General features: G+C 35.0%; 1 protein-coding gene and 1 long non-coding RNA gene across 9 annotated transcripts in view; one reads left to right on the top strand and one right to left on the bottom strand.

Moving 5' to 3' along the window:
- The window catches only part of KIAA0825, a 473,908-nt gene extending 468,518 nt beyond the window's left edge, over positions 1-5,390 (top strand). For all 8 annotated transcript variants that reach the window (XM_078004985.1, XM_015140426.3, XM_078004982.1 and 5 more), the window contains one exon: positions 4,687-5,390. In XM_078004985.1, coding sequence (XP_077861111.1) covers positions 4,687-4,804 — 118 coding nt within the window. In that variant the 3' untranslated portion in view covers positions 4,805-5,390. The remainder of the gene's footprint in view (positions 1-4,686) is intronic.
- Positions 1-17,213, bottom strand: part of LOC106998853 (uncharacterized) — a 118,623-nt gene that overhangs the window by 72,027 nt on the left and 29,383 nt on the right. The gene's annotated exons all lie outside the window — the stretch shown is intronic.

Below are 17,213 nucleotides of genomic sequence, written 5' to 3'. Positions count from 1 at the left end.
TAGGGATTCTTCCTATTTTAGTATACCTATTCTTATTCAGTATTACTTGGAGATTCAAAAGCCAATGTTTCTCAGTGGGGATATATTGACATTTTGGGAAGACAACTCTTCATTGTGCAGGATTGTTGCACATTAAAGATGTTGCCATCTGTGTTGTCTAGGTCCTAGCAGAAGCACTCTCTAGATATAGTGTCAGCCAAAAATACCCTCCATGTTTCCCCATAGGGAGGCAGTGTCGCCCCAGTTAAGAACTATCATTCTAGCACAAATTTGGCAAACTTCCTCCAAAAAAAAAGTCCAAATAGTAAATATTTTAGGCTTTACAGGACATGCAGTCTTAGTCTGTCTCAATTGCAACTACTAAACTCTGACATTATTGAGTGAGATCAGTCATTGACAGTACATAAACAAATAAGGGGGCCTGTGTTCCAACGTGAACATATTTATACAAGAGAAAGAACCCCGAAGCACCAAGGGGTTAAAAAACTTGCCTGGGGGAAAATGTAGTTTTAATATTATTTTTTCATCCATTTTTGTCATCATTTTTTATCTTCTTATGAAATGATTTCTTCTTAATAAGCACAGAGCAAATATAATAAGGTTGTGGTAGGTAATAAGGTTGTGGTAGGTAAGTTTACATCTAGGAAGTTTACATTCAGATTCAACACAAAGGTGGAGTGACTCTAGGGCCTGTGCTCTTATTCAGAACACTATTGATTTCGGGTATTTTAAATGTTTTTCTCTCAGTAAAAGGCAGGGTAAATGCCTCAAAGACCTTCTCACCCTCCAGACTCTGGCCCTCCTCATCTGTCTGGTGTCAGCTGCTCCTTCCTGCAGTACAGGCCACCCAAGATTTGCTTCTGTGACAGCTTGGACCAGTGCTACCAAGGATATACCTCATGCTTTACTATGCATGTCCCTAAGAGAGGCTCTCCTGGTTGGCTCTAACACACAGTCATCCTCGAAACCTCCCCAAATGTAAGATTTTATGAAACTGATCACTAGAATAGTTGTTCACTGATCTGTGACTGTTTTTATTTTTCAAACCTCAAGGTCTCATTGTGGGTGAGCAAAAACAGAAAGGTCTTAGCTCATGGTATGGCACATGGAAAAGCTCTGTAATATGTGCTAATATTAATAAAACATACAGAGTAGCAAGTAGATATCTCTGCTTGAGGAATGAATATGTGTGTAAATTCAGGAACATGCATCAAGGCTAAGAACAACCAAGTCAATCAGAGTGGTACAAATGAGCAAAGTTGTAACTGCTAATTCTGTTAGAGTATGTCAGTCTAGGCTTTAGAGTCCCTATTGTGCTTGCCTAGGAAAAGGGACCCATATCTAACCACCCAGGAGCCATACAGATGGAGCCAATTCCAGAAGACAGTTAATATCATGGTGCAGATCAGTGGAGTCTCATGAGACTTTACTGCTAATCAGTGTCTAAGACACACCATAGTCATTGCCACCAGCTGTGGGGGCCAGGCTGCAATTCTTCTACAATAGTAGGCAGGTGGGGAATTCAACAATCATATAAAAGGGCAGGCTACCAAAATTAGGAAAAACAAAAATATAATTACCTCATAATGCTTTTTGGGAGGAACCAGAATATGCTGCTTCCAATATTTTCTGGTTTCTGTAGGGTATGCTTTTTCCACCACAGATATTAAATATATTAGGGGAAATTAGGAGTAAAGATTTTTAACAGATTGCCCATCCAATTATGTTTAACAAATTGGTAGATTCTTTTCTCTTTCAGTATTTTTTTTTTAACAGAATTGACTTGTCGTGTTTGCATTGTGTTAACAAAACCCAAAACCACGATGGAATTAAAGAAAAACTTCTCTTAAGAACTTATAGATATGAAATATAACAATGTTTGTGATAAATACACATTTCAAATCTCTAATGCTTTCACTCAATGAGTAAAACTATTAAGGAAAATGTAGTTTTAATATTATTTTTTCATCCATTTTTGTCATCATTTTTTATCTTCTTATGAAATGATTTCTTCTTAATAAGCACAGAGCAAATATAATAAGGTTGTGGTAGGTAAATAACTTTGCCTAATATCATTAATTACTAACAGCTCAATTATACTGTGAAGTGCCTATAATTGTCATGAAGCTTCAAAAATCCTTATCACGGATTCTATTATGTATATGATTCATTTAAATTACATTAATTATACGGATTTTTAATGAAGCAGAGAGACTACTTTCAATTTTCACAAGCAGAGACAATGATCAAAATATTTATGTGCATATTACATACTTTATTCTGTTGACATTCATAAAATAATTCATTTACTCAGACAATATTAGCACCTTTACATGGGAGGGGAAAAAGGCAAATCTAATTTTTCATGTTTGGATTTCTTTTAAGATTATATGATCCTTAGAGGGTTATTTTATGTAATATCTAGCACAATTTGGGCAATATTTTTTAGAAAGTAAAATATTTAAACTTTTTTTTTTTTTTTACCAGTAATTTGTATTAGCTGTAAATGGTTTTTAAACCATGGTTGTTAATTCCATTTGAAAGTCCAGAATCCAGAGCCTTATTCTCTGAGTTCAAATACAAAGATACACAGGCCAGTGATTTTAACATTCTGTACCTCAGCTTAGTAATCTGTAGAACAGGAATAATAACATTTTTTATTGAGAATTTAAAGAGTGATATGTGAAGTGTTTAAAAGAATGCTTAACCATTAGTTAATGCTATATAAAAGTATTTTCCATTATTTATTTTCCTGCTTGGGAGGAGCTCAATTTAACATGAATATTAGTGATACCCAATTTCACCCATATAAAATGGTAGGGAGAGCTTTTTATCATTAAAATTCCATGAAAGCGGTGTAAGACAATCCTGTGGGCTAAATTGTAAATCCCAAAATACTGACTTCCCTTATCATGTGGCTTTGAATAGTGTGGCAGTGAAAAACATTTTTTCATTCATGTTGTTATTAAAACCTGTTAGATCAACGACTTAACTTCAACATATGGAAACATGGAGAAACTAAGGCAGCCAAAAATAGCAGTTTTTAGATCCAGACAAGTTTGAGGCTAGGAAATGAGAATCGTAGGCAGAGGGTGAAGCAGAAATATAAATTGAAACCAAGTGTCACTTTTCAGATAATCCTTTTTCTTCTCTCCATATTTCCCCTCCTTCTTCATCTCATATATATCACTGCTGGGACTGACCAGGCATACTGAACTCAGCACTCCAAAAAGGAAACGTGTATGGGAACAGACATCCTACTATGAGATCTTTATGGAAAATCCAAGGCCAGGCATGGTGGCTCACACCTGTATTCCCAGCACTTTGGGAGGCTGAGGGAGTACGATCAGTTGAGCCCAGGAGGTCAAGACCAGCCTGGGCAACATAGGGGAGACCCTGTCTCTACAAAAAATTAAAAAATTGGCTGGGCATGGTGGTATGCACCTATAGCCCCAGCTGCTTCAGAGGCTGAGGCAGGAAGATCACTTGAGCCCAGGTCAAGGCTGCAGTGAGTCATAGTTGTGCCACTGTACTCCAGTCTGGGTAACAGAGGGAGACCCTGTCTCAAAAACAAAACAAAACAAAACAAAACACACACACACAAAGAAAATACAGTTGCTTTCTTTTCATCATTCAAACAAAACCAGAAAATTCCACCCTAAATTCATGTGTAACAGACTATTTGTTGTCTGGGAGTTTGGATTATAACACAATGAGGGGTTCTGGAGGACATTCAGTGAGTAGCTGCTTGTTTGTTATTAGAAATCCTATCCTGCTGAAGCCTTTATGGCAGAAGATCTTTTAGACTGTATCAGCATTGGCTTTAAAATCCTTTTGTAACATTACATCATAGTGGACAGCTTAGGGAGGGACAGAAATAAGAGTGAGTAGAGGAGAATGAAACTGTTAGAATGCTGGGTTCAGTATACTCTGGGCAGTCCTGGGCAGTCCTGGGGAGGTGGAAAGAGTGGATAGGAAGGAAGAAGTAAGTGTGCTCGGGTTATTGTGATGATATTTACTTTGTAAGATTATATTTATATGTATGTAGTTTGAGAGTCTAAGATTTTATTCTGTATCTCTTAATCATCCAGAATTAGAAAGTCTTTAATCTCTTTTTTTTTTTAGTAAATGTTATTTGGAACCTTGCTAACAATTTGCCACTTTTCTAGAGTGGTTGAACTTGATTGCTTCAAATCTGATCTTATTTCAAGAAATAGACTGACCTGCCCTTAAGGTATATCCAAGTAAGCTTGATGTTCTTCTTTCTGCTAAAGTCTTCCTGGCAAGCCTCCCTGCAACTTAAAACCACTAATCTGATTAATCAGTGAGGGAAACAATACTATGAAAAATATTTGCTTATTAGTTGCTAATTCTAGATTTTATTTATATGTGTATTTTCATAGGCCACATACATTCTTGAAATACAGGAACCTCATTTGAAACAGTTCTTTAAAAACTAACCTGAAGTGGAGCTGATTTCACTCTACTTTCGTCTCCCACTCTCCTGGCCCACTCCGCGGAGGCAGTGCCAATGAATCGTATTACCCAAGAGGCAGTCAGTGAAGAATAAACAAGTGGAAACAGATGACTCAATAAGCCAATGATTGCATATTCAAGCCTTATTAACTGAGTGTTGACCTGTGGTTTGAAAGTTACAAAAATGCTAAGACGTGATTTTTCTTTTAGGTGGGAAATGAAGAAGGATGAAACACTACAAGAGGAAGAAAAAGCAATGCTGGAGCACTTAAAACAAATTTGCACCCCACAGAACTCTTCTGCCTCAGATAACACAGAGGAACAGTAATCTGCAGAAAACAGCAACAGCTTTATTTTAGGAAACAATCCCATGTAATGGAGTAGGATTTTTACCATAGTCAGAATGGACCTCATATGTGCTGTGAAGCATGAAACCAATGACTGAGTAATCTCTGTACTGAAAAGGAATACAGCACATAAAGAATAAAGTGTTACATATCTTTTTTATTTTAAAAATAATTTCAAATGTTTTTCTTTCCTCAATCTTTCTCTTTATATGATATAACTGCTGCCATCTCGTGTTCCCTTTGAATTATTTTTTTCTCCTTTCAGTCTTGAAGTATCTATGACAACAGGCAAAAATGTTCAGAAAATTTTTAAAGGATTTTTGAAATGCAACATTTGGATGTTAAGTTGAGTGGAGTCACATAGCCCCGTGAGGTTATCTGAAATTTTTAATTTAATTTTGTTGTAGCTGTAGCCCAAGTCCCAATCTTAATTGCCTTACCCACAATTGTGCCAACTTTCCTCATTCAATTTATCTAATTACAGTTAAAAAAAAAAAAAGGCATTCTCCTGAACTATAACTTTAGTCACACCTCTGCTTGTAGTGGTTTTCAGTCTTCCTCCTAAAACAGAATCAAACTTCTACTCATACATATTCAGGTCCTATACCAAATGGCTCCATGTTCAGACAATTGCCTGCCATCCTCTTGGTTCAAGTCACATGCTTGCCATGTTTTCCCAACCAGAATCCATCTTTCTTCCAAATTTAGGCTCAAAACTAATTCCAGCAATCTTTACCCCAAAGCTCATTAGCTCATATAATGTGTCACTTAAAAAATTTTTCATTATATTGCTACACACACACACACACACACACACACACACACACACACACACATAAAGAAAACAGAACAGGCTCTAGTACCCTCTCTGCTAAGAACAATTATAGATATTTATTATTTCCTTCCTATCAGTGCCTGATATTAGTTTATAAAGACCTTGAAGATCTTATTATATAATATGAAGTCTCCCTTTATAACTCCCTATATGCCTACTACAGTATTATTTCATCAAGGGGGCAGTTAACGAACACAATCGATTAAATAGCTGCTAATGAAAGAAAAAGACAACAAAGAGAATTGCATGGTTGGGCAGTCTAAGAATGTCTGGGAGAAGCCTTATATCTTTTTTTTTTTTTTTTTTTCATTTTAGACATGGGGTCTCGCTCTGTTGCCTAGAATGTAGTGCAGTGGCATGATCATAGTTCACTGTAACCTCAAACTCATGGGCTCAAGCAATACTCCTGCCTCAGCCTCCTGAGTAGCTAGAACTACAGGTGTGTGCCACCACACCTGATTCATTTTTTAAATTTTTTTGTAAAGATGAGGTCTCACTATGTTGCCCAGGCTGGACTTGAACTCCTTGCCTCAAGTGATTCTCCCACCTAGCTAGAACTACAGTTGTGTGCCACCACACCTGGTTAATTTTTTAAATATTTTTGTAGAGATGGGGTCTCACTATGTTGCCCAGGCTGGACTTGAACTCCCTGCCTCAAGTGATCCTCCCACCTCTGTCTCTCAAAGCACTGGAACTATAGGCATGAGCGACCACACCAGGCCCAGAAGCCTTACATCATGGGCTATTTTAGAGCATATGACATCAAACTTCATGTTTTCTGATGTTCTCAGATATATAATAAATTGTCCGTACTCCCACATCCTGTGATTTTTATAAAATATGTGTAGGCTACATGATTTCCAAAGGAAAGTACTCATGCATTTTTCAAAGAGTAAAAGCTTGGGGTGCAGAGGAGGCCACATTAGGAAATCTCTTACATTTTTTCTTTAAATAAAAATACATAAATGGCCATGTAGACAGCTGCCTGCCAAATAACACATTTTATTTTTAAAAAATGTACTTTAGTTGGCCAGTATAATCATAAACCAAGTGTTTTTAAGATTTGGTTGAAGTAATTTCTAAAAATTCTGTGAAGACCATTTAGAAAATGGTAGGAAAATTTTATGAGAACTGGACATTCCATCTAATCTGATCTTTAAATAGGTTAGTATAACAATCAACGTAAGGCAACAGTTGACTTTATTCCTTCAGCTAAGTGGTGGTCTGTGTACTAAATCTGCCTAATTGTGCTTCATTACACTAGATGCAAAAATGGAAAGTTAAAAATAAATTAATCTAATAAACCAAATATAACATCTTATAAAGTTATAGGATTTCACATTTGGATTGTCTTCTAATATATCTAAAGGTCATCTTTTAAAGCTATTATTATTTAATTCATATATTCCTGTACTAATCCTGGAAAGTAATTTTGTTCCTCCAGAAAAAATATTTTCTGTGGCTTCCTTTTGAAAGGAAAGAAGTATAGTAGGGGAGAATGGGATGAGTTTAAAGGAAGAGAAAAGTAGTAGAGAAAGTGGGCTTGCAGTTGAATTCTATTCTGTGCTTGTTCAGTGAATTTATTATAGCCATAAGTGCAATAAAGTTTATAATTGAAAGTGTTAAGTGACAAGTCATTGATTTATCAGATTATTTTAACTTTATACGCAATACTTTTTTTAAGAATAATAAGAAGTGGTATTTCAAAAAGGTTTTTGTTTCTCACATTTGTATGAGTTAACAACAGGAATGAAGCCTAACAGTTTATATCTCCCCATATGCTTATTACAAAAATATTATCTTCCTATAAAGTATGATCTTCCTTCCGTGTTCTGTTTAACTGTATTTTATGTAATTATATAGAGATATCTATTTTATTAATGGTTTAGCAGTTACTATGTGAAAATAGTATGAATTAATTTTTAAATAAATTATAAATAATATTGTCTATTTCAGATATTTTACATTTTTGTCATCTCTACCAAACACTATTATAGAACTACCAACCAAAGAATGGAAAAAAGAAATCAATTGTTTTGTTTAACAAGATGTGCCTACTCATAATGTCCTATTACCCCAGTTTATATATACCTGGGTCAAAGAAAGTTTCAGGTAGTTCATAATTATCATTCCTTACTATAAAAAAATTTAAGATTTTTAATACCTCCCTTTAAAATTGAAATGTTTCATAGAAAAAAAACCCAGCTGTATTCAACCTTAAAAAGAAAGGAATTTCTGTCATATGCTGCAACATGGATGAACCTTGATCACATTATGCTAAGTGAAATAAGCCAGTCCCTAAAAGACAAATAATGTGTGATTCCACTTACATAAGGTATCTAAAGTAGTCAAATGCAGAGGGGCAGGGGAGGAGGAAAAGGGGAATGGTTGTTCAAAGCGTACAGAGTTTCAGATTTATGAGATGACAAAGTCTGGAGATCTGTTTCACAAGAATGTGAATACACTTAACACAACTAAACTGTATACTTCAACATGGTTAGGAGAGATTGCTGAGAAAGCAGCTTCAAGATGGCTGACTAGCTACATTTGCTACTCACCTCTTCCACAAAGAAGAACCAACATAGCGAGTAGATAACCACACTTCGAATAAATGATCTAAGAGAGAATACTGGAATTCAACAGAGAAGTGTCAGAAAACATTAGAACAAGGAAGGAGAGAGGTGAGGCAGCCTGCTCAGCCAGGATTGACCGGAAGCCCAGAGAGACTTCCTGGTCGAGAAAAGGGTGAGAGACCTCTAGCAGTGCATGCTCCCACTACAGGTTACTGCAAACCAAGCCATGGGAGAGCCCTTTGACCCATGTGGACTCTGAAACCAACATAGGGAGATGCTTGGAAACCAAAATTAGCCCGGCATGGTGGCGCATGCCTGTAATCCCAGCTACTCAGGAGGCTGAGGCAGGAAAATCGCTTAAACCCAGGATGCGGAGGTTGCAGTGAGCCCAGATCGTGCCACTGCATTCCAGCCTGGGTGACACAGCAAGAATCGGTCTCAAAAAAAAATAAAATAAAATAAAATAAAATAAATAAATAAACAAACAAACAAATAAATAAATAATAATCCTATCAAAAATTGGGTGAATATCAATAGATATTTCTCAAAAGAAGACATACAAATGGCCAACAGGTATGTGAAAATATGCTCAACATCACTAATCATCAGGGAAATGCAAATCAAAACCACAATGAGATATCATCTTACCCCAGTTATAATGACTATTATTAAAAATATGAAAAACAAGAGATGTTGGCAAGAATGCGGGGAAAGGGGAAAATTTTGTGGATTATTAATTTATTTTATTTTATTAATTGTGTGGGTACATAGTAGGCATATATATTTATGGGATACATGAGATGTTTTGATATAGGCATGCAATGCACAATAATCACATAATGGAGAATGGAGTATCCATCTCCTCAAGCTTTTATCCTTTGTATTGCAAATAATCCAATTACATCATTTTAGTTATTTTTAAAACATACAATTATTATTGACTATAGTCACCCTGTTGTGCTATCAAATAGTAGGCCTCATCCATTCTTGCCATTTCTTTTGTACCCATTAACCATCTACATGTACCCCTAATCCCCAGCAACCCTTCCCAGCCTCTAGTAACCGTCCTTCTATTCTCTATGTCCATGCGTTCAATTGTTTTGATTTTTAGATTCCACAAATAAGTGAGAACATGTAACGCTTGTCTTTCTGTGCCTGGATTATTTCACTTATCATAATGATCTCGAGTTCCATCCATGTTGTTGCAAATGATAGAATCTCATTCTTTTTGTGGTTGAATAGTACTCCATTGCATATATGTACCACATTTCCTTTATCCATTTGTCTGTTGACGAACACTTAGGCTGCTGCCAAATCTTAGCTATTGTGAATAATGCTGCAACAAACATGAATGCAGATATCTCTTCCATAGACTGATTTCATCTCTTTTGGATATATACCCAGTAGTGGAATTGCTGGATCATATGATAGCTCTATTTTTAGTTTTTTGAGGAGTGTCCAAACTTCTCCATAGAGGTTGTACTAATTTACATTCCCACCAACAGTGTATGAGAGTTCCCCTTTCTCCACATCCTCATCAGCATTTGTTATTGCCTGTTTCTTTTTTCTTTCTTTCTCTCTCTCTTTCTTTCTTTCTTTCTTCTTTCTATAAGCCATTTTAACTGGGGTGAGATGATATCTCATTGTAGTTTTGATTTGTATTTCTCTGATGATCAATAATGTTGAGCACCTTTTCATATGCCTGTTTGCCATTTTTATGTCTTCTCTTGAGAAATTTATATTCAAATATTTTCCCATTTTTTATTGGATTATTAAAATTTTTCCTACAGAGTTGTTTGAGCCACTTATATATTCTGGTTATTAATTCCTTGTAAGATGCATAGTTTGCAAATATTTTCTCCCATTCTGTGGATTGTCTCTTTACTTTGTTAGTTGTATCCTTTGCTGTGCAGAAGCTTTTTAACTTGTTTTGATCCCATTTGTCAATTTTTGCTTAGGTTGCCTGGGCTTATAGGGTATTACTCAAGAAATCTTTTCCCAGTGCAATGACCCGGAGAGTTTCTCTAATATCCTGGAGATATTTCTTGTAGTAGTTTCATAGTTTGAGGTCTTAGATTTAAGTCTTAAATCCATTTTGATTTTATTTTTGCATATGGTGAGAGATGGGGGTCTAGTTTCATTCTTCTGCATATGGATAGCTGGTTTTCCCAGTAGCATTTATTAAAAAGACTATCCTTTCCCCCAGTGTGTTCTTGGCATCTTTGTCAAAAATGCGTTCGCTGTAGGTGTGTGGATTTGTTTCTGCGTTCTCTAATCTATTTATTGGCCTGTGTGTCTATTTTTATGCCAGTACCATTGCTGTTTGAGTTACCATAGCTCTGTAGCATAATTTGAAGTCAGGTAATGTGATTCCTTCAGTTTTGTTCTTTTTGCTTAAGATAGGTTTGGCTATTCTGGGTTTTTTTGTGGTTCCATATCAATTTCATGATTCTTTATTCTATTTCTGTGAAGAATGTCATTGGTATTTTGATAGGGATTGTACAGAATTTGTAGATTGCTTTGGGTACTACGTAAATTTTAACAATATTGAATGTTTCAATCCGTGAACATATAATATCTTTCCGTTATTTTGTGTCCTCTTCAATTTCTTGCATCCATGTTTTATAATGTTCATAGTAGAGATCTTTAACTTCTTTGGTTATGTTAAACTCTTGGCTATTGTAAATGGGATTACTTTTTGGATTTCTTTTCAGATTGTTCCCTTTTGGCACATAAAAATTCTACTCATTTTTGTATGTTGCTTTTGTTTCCTGTAACTTTACTGAATTTGTTTATCAGTTTTGGTAGGCTTTTTGGTGGAGTCTTTAGAGTTTTCCAAATATAAGACAGTATAATCAGCAAACAAGGATAATTTGACTTCTTCCTTTCCAATTTGGAAGCCCTTTACATCTTTCTCTTGTCTGATTTCTCTAGCTAGCACTTCCAGTACTATGTTAAATAACAGTACTAAATGTGGACATCCTTGTCATGTTCTAGATCTTAGAGGAAAGGCTTTCAGTTTTCCCCATTCGGTATAATTACTAGCTGTGGGTCTGTCATATATGGCTATTATTATGTTGAGGTATAGTTTTGGTATTTGGTTTTGGTATTAGGGTAATACTGGTCTCATAGAATGGGTTTGGAACTATTTCCTCCTCCTCTAGTTTTCAGAATAATTTGAGAAGGATTGGTATTAGTTCTTCTTTAATGTTTGGTAAAATTCAGGAGTGAAGCCATTGGATCCCAGGCTTTTCTTTACTGAGAGACTTTTAATTAAGGCTTCAATCTCATTACTTGTTACTGATCTGTTCAGGTTTTGGATTTCTTCCTCGTTCAATCTTGGTAGGTTGTAGTGTCTGGGAACTTGACCATTTACATTTTCCAATTCATTTGCATATATTTGCTCATAGTAGCCACTAATGATCCTTTGAATTTCTGCAGTATCAGTTGCAATATCATCTTTTTCTTTTCTGATTTTATTTGTATCTTCTCTCTTTTTTTTTCTTAGTCTGCCTAAAGGATTGTCAATTTTGATAGCTTTTCAAAAAAGTAACTTTTTGTTTTATTGATTTTTGTATTGCTTTTTTCATTTCAGTTTCATTCATTTCTGCTCTGATCTTTATTATTTATTTTCTTCTACCAATTTTGAGTTTGGTTTGCTCTTGCTTTTCTTTAAGATTCATCATTAGGTTGTTTATTTGAAGTTTTTCCTCTTTTTTTTTTTTTTGATGTAGACACTTAAACCTACAAAATTCTCTTTTAGTACTGCTTTTGCTATATCCCATAGGTTTTCGTAAGTTGTGTTTCCATTATCATATGTTTCAAGAAATTTTTCAATTGCCTTCTTAATTTTTTTCATTGACCCACTAGTAATTCAGGAGCATATTGTTTAATTTTCATGTATTTGTATAGTTTCCAAATTTTTTTTTTTTGAGATGGAGTCTCACCCTGTCACCCAGATGGAGTGCAATGGCACCATCTCGGCTTACTGCAAGGTCCGCCTCCTGAGTTCAAGCAATTCTTCAGCCTCAGCCTCCCGAGTAGCTGGGATTACAGGTACCTGCCATCATGCCCAGCTAATTTTTGTATTTTTGTAGAGACAGGGTTTCACCATGTTGGCCAGGCTCATCTTGAACTCCTGACCTCAGGTGATCCACCTGCCTCATCCTCCCAAAGTGCTGAGATCACAGGCGTGAGCCACCGAAAATTCCGCTTATTAATTTCTAGTTTTATTCCATTGTAGTCAGATAAGATGCTTAATATTATTTCAATTTATTTGAATGTTTTAAACTTGTTTTGTCTGAAATCTAACATATGGTCTATCCTTGAGAATGATCCATGTGGTGAGGAAAACAATGTGTAATCTGCGGCCACTGGATAAAATATTTTATAATAGCTATTAGGTTCATTTGGTCTATAGTGCACATTAAATTCAATGTTTCTTTGTTGATTTTCTGTCCGGAAAATCTGTCCAGTGCTGAAAATGAGTTGTTGAAGTTTTCAGCTCTTACTGTATTGAGGCCTAGCTCTCTCTTTAGCTCTAAAAATATTTGCTTTATGTACCTGGGTGCTCCAGTATCAGGTGCCTGTATATTTAAAACTATTATATCCTCTTACTGAATTGATCTCTTTATTATATAGTGACTTTCTTCGACTCTTCTTATAGTTTTTGTCTTGAAATGTATTTTGTTTACTATAAGTATAGCTACTCCTGCTCTTTTTTGGTTTCCATTTGCATGGAATATCTTTTTCCCTCCCTTTATTTTCAGTCTATGTATGTCTTTATAAGTGATGTGTATTTCTTGTAGGCAACAGATTAATGAGTCTTGTTTTTTCATCCATTCACCCACTCTATGTCTTTTGATTGAGAGTTTAGTCCATTTACATTCAATGTTATTATTGATAAGTAGAGACTTACTCCTGCCTTTTTGTTATTTGTTTTGTTGTCTTGTGGTCTTCTCTTCTTTGTTTCTTTCTTTCCTGTCTTATTTTAGTGAAGGTGACTTTCTCTGGTAATATTGTATAGTTTGTGGTTTTTATTTTGTGTGTGTCCATTGTATGTTTTTTGGTTTAAGATTACCATGAGGCTTACAAATACTGTCTTATAACCCATTGTTTTAACCTGATAACAACTTAACACTGTTTGCATAAACAAACAAACAAGAATAACTCTAATAAGAACTCTTTGCCTTAACTTCATCCCTCTGCTTTTTAACTTTTTCTTATTTCTATTTATATCTTCTTGTATTGCTTATGTCTTGAAAAGTTAATGTAGTTACTATTTTTGATTGGTTCATTGTTTAGCCTTTCTACTTAGGATAAGAGTTATTTATACACCACAGTTACAGTGTTACAATATTCCGTGTTTTTCTGTGTACTTACTATTACCAGTGAGTGAGTTTTGTATATTCAGGTAATTTCATATTGCTCATTAATTACCTTTTCTTTTTAACTGAAGTACTCCCTTTAGCATTTCCTGTAGGACAGGTCTGGTGTTGATGAAATTCCTTAGCTTTCGTTTTTTCTGGGAAAGTCCTTATATCTCCTTCATGTTTGAAGGATATTTTTGCCAGATACACTATTCTAAGGTAAAAGTTTTTTTCCTTCAACATGTTAAATATGGCATGCCACTCTCTCCTGGCCTGTAAGGTTTCCACGGAAAACTCTGCTGCCAGACATTTTGGAACTCCATTTTAGGTTATTTGTTTCTTTTCTCTTGCTGCTTTTAGGATCGTTTATTTATGCTTGACCTTTGGAAGTCTGATTATTAAATGCTTTGAGGTAGTCTTCTTTGGATTAAATCTGCTTGGTATTCTATAGCCTTTTTCTACTTGAATATTGATATCTTTCTCTAGGTTTGGGAAGTTCTCTGTTATCTCTTTCAACAAACTTTCCTTCCCTATCTCTTTCTCTACCTCCTCTTCAAGGCTAATAACTCTTAGATTTGCCCCTTTGAGACTATTTTCTAGATCCTATAAGGTGTGCTTTGTTGTTTTTCATTCTTTTTACCTTTGTCTGCTTTGACTGTGTCTTTTCAAATGGCCTGTCTTCAAGCTCACTAATTCTTTCTTCTGGTTGATCAGTTCTGCTATTAAAGGAACTCTTAAGTGTGCCAATTGGATTTTTTGGCTCCAGAATTTCTGCTTGATTCTTTTGCATTATTTCAACCTCTTTGTTAAATTTATCTCATAGAATTCAGAATTGCTGCTCTGTGCTATCTTGAATTTCTCTGAGGGTCCTCAACATGGCTATTTTGAATTCTCTGTCTGAAAGGTCACATATCTCTTTCTCCAGGATTGGTCCCTGGTGCCTTACTTGGTTCATTTGGTGAGGTCATGTTTTCCTGGATGTTATTAATGCTAGTAGATGTTCTTTCATGTCTGGGCATTGAAGAGCTAGGTATTTATTGTAGTCTTCACTGTCTGGGCTTGTTTGAACATGTCTTTCTTGGAAAGCTTTCCAGACTTTTGAAAGGACTTGGGTGTTGTCATCTAGGTTGTATCTGCTTTAGGGAGCACCCCAAGACTGGTAACACATGGTTCCTGTGAAAAGAGAACTCTTATACACTGCTGGTGAGAATGTAAATTAGTACAACCTCTATGGAAAATAATATGGAGCTTTCTCAAAATTCTAAAAATGGAACTGCTTTATGATCCAGCAGTCTCACTACTGGGTACTTATCCAAAGGAAATGAAATCAGTATATCTAGAGGATACCTGCATTGTATGTTTATTACACCAATATTTATAATAGCAAATATATGGAATTATCTAAGTTTCCACCAATGGATGAATAGATTAAATGTGATATATATACACAATGGAATACTATTTGACCATAAGAAAATATGTTGTATATACACAATGGAATACTATTTGGCCATAAAAAAGAATGAAATCTTGTCAATTGCATCAACTTGGTTAGAACTGGAAATTTTGTATTAAGTGGAATAAGATAGGCACAGAAAGACAAATATTGCATGTTCTCATTCATATGTAGGAGCGCAAAAAGTTGATATTATGGAGGGAGAGAGTAGAGTGATAGATAACAGAGACTATGAAGGGTATGTGGGTGGGAAGAGGGAATGAAGAGAAGTTGGTGAATCCTTACATACAGTTAGGTAGAAGGTATACGTTCTAAAGTTGGATAGTACAGTAAGGTGACTATAGTTAGGAATAATGTGTTGTATACTTTAAAATAGCTAGAAAAGAGGATATGAATTGTTTCTAACACATAGAAATTAGGAATACTCAAGGTGATGGAAACTCCAAATACCCTGACTTGATCCTTACATGTTCTATGCATTTAACAAAATATCACTTGTACCTCATGAGTATGTAAAATAGTATTTATAAATATTAAATTAAAATAAAAAACACTTGTTGCAGAATTTAAGTAAAAATAATGTTCGAAAACTTGACAGTGAAAAAAGTAATATATATACTCCCGTAATGTATATGAGTGAACAGTTGTATCTAAACAAATACATTTAATATTATAAATGTATAAAAATGGTTAAGTTGGTAAATATTATGCTGCATGTTTCTACCACAAATTAAAGGAACATGTACATAGACCTACCACTGACAAACATTCCTAATGTGATGCCAGAAAGTGCTTGAATGTTAATAGAAAACTATAAAACCAGTATATTCCACATCAGTCATAATAGCACAATGAATAGAATAGTACCTTGCATCTCAATACTAACATTAAATGTAAATGGCCTAAGTGCTCCACTTAAAAGATACCAAATGGAAGAATGGATAAGAACTCACAAACCAAGTATCTGGTGTCTTCAGAAGACTCACCAGACACATAAAGACTAACATAAACTTAATGTAAAGAGGTGGAAAAGATATTACATGCAAATTGACACCAAAAGAGAGCAGGAGTAGCTATTCTTATATCAGAATAAAACAAACTTTAAAGCAAAAGGAGTTAAAAAAAAAAAAAGTCAGAGGGACATTATATAATGATAAAAGGACTAGTCCAACAGGAAATTATCACAATCCTAAATATATATATGCTTAACACTGGAGCTCCCAACTTTATAAAACAATTACCACTAGACCTAAGAAATTAGATAGACAGCAACACAATAATAGAGGGGGATTTAGTACTCTACTGAGAGCACTAGACAGGTCCTCAGGACAGAAAGTCAACAAAGAAACAATGGGCTTAAACTATATCCTAGAACAAATGGACTTAACAGATATTTACAGAACATTCTACCCAGCAACTGCAGAATATACATTCTATTCATTGGCACATGGAACATTCTCTAAAATAGACCATATGATAGGCCACAAAACAAGTCTCAACAAATTTAAGAAAATAGAAGTTACATCAAGTACTCTCTCAGACCACAGTGGAATAAAATTGAAAATCAACTCCAAAAGAAACCTTCAAAACTATGCAAATACATAGAAATTAAATAACCTGCTCCTGAATGATCACCAGGTCAACAATGATGTCAAGATGGAAATTATAAAGTTCCTTGAGCTGAAAAATAATAGTGACACAACCTATCAAAACCTCTGGGATACATCAAAAGTGGTGCTAAGAGGAAAGTTCATAGCATTAAATGCCTACATCAAGAAGTCTGAAAGAGCACAAATAGACAATCTAAGGTTACACCTCAAGGAAACAGAGGAACAAGAACAAACCCAACTCAAACCCAGAAGAAGAAAAGAAATAACAAAGATCAGAGCACAACTAAATGAAATTGAAACAAATAAAAAAAAGATACAATAGATAAATGAAAGAAAAAGCTGTCCCTTTGAAAAGATAAATAAAATTGGTAGACCATTAGTCAGATTAACCAAGAAAAGAAGCAAAAAGATCCAAATAAAGTCAATTAGAAATGAAATGGGAGACATTACAACCAATACCCACAGAAATATAAAAGATCATTCAAGGATACTATGAACACCTTTACCTGCATAAAGTAGAAAACCTAGAGGAGATGGATAAATTCCT

Source organism: Macaca mulatta, chromosome 6, assembly GCF_049350105.2.
Source record: "Macaca mulatta isolate MMU2019108-1 chromosome 6, T2T-MMU8v2.0, whole genome shotgun sequence".
NCBI lineage: Eukaryota > Metazoa > Chordata > Mammalia > Primates > Cercopithecidae > Macaca > Macaca mulatta.
This window is presented reverse-complemented; position numbering and strand designations above follow the sequence as displayed.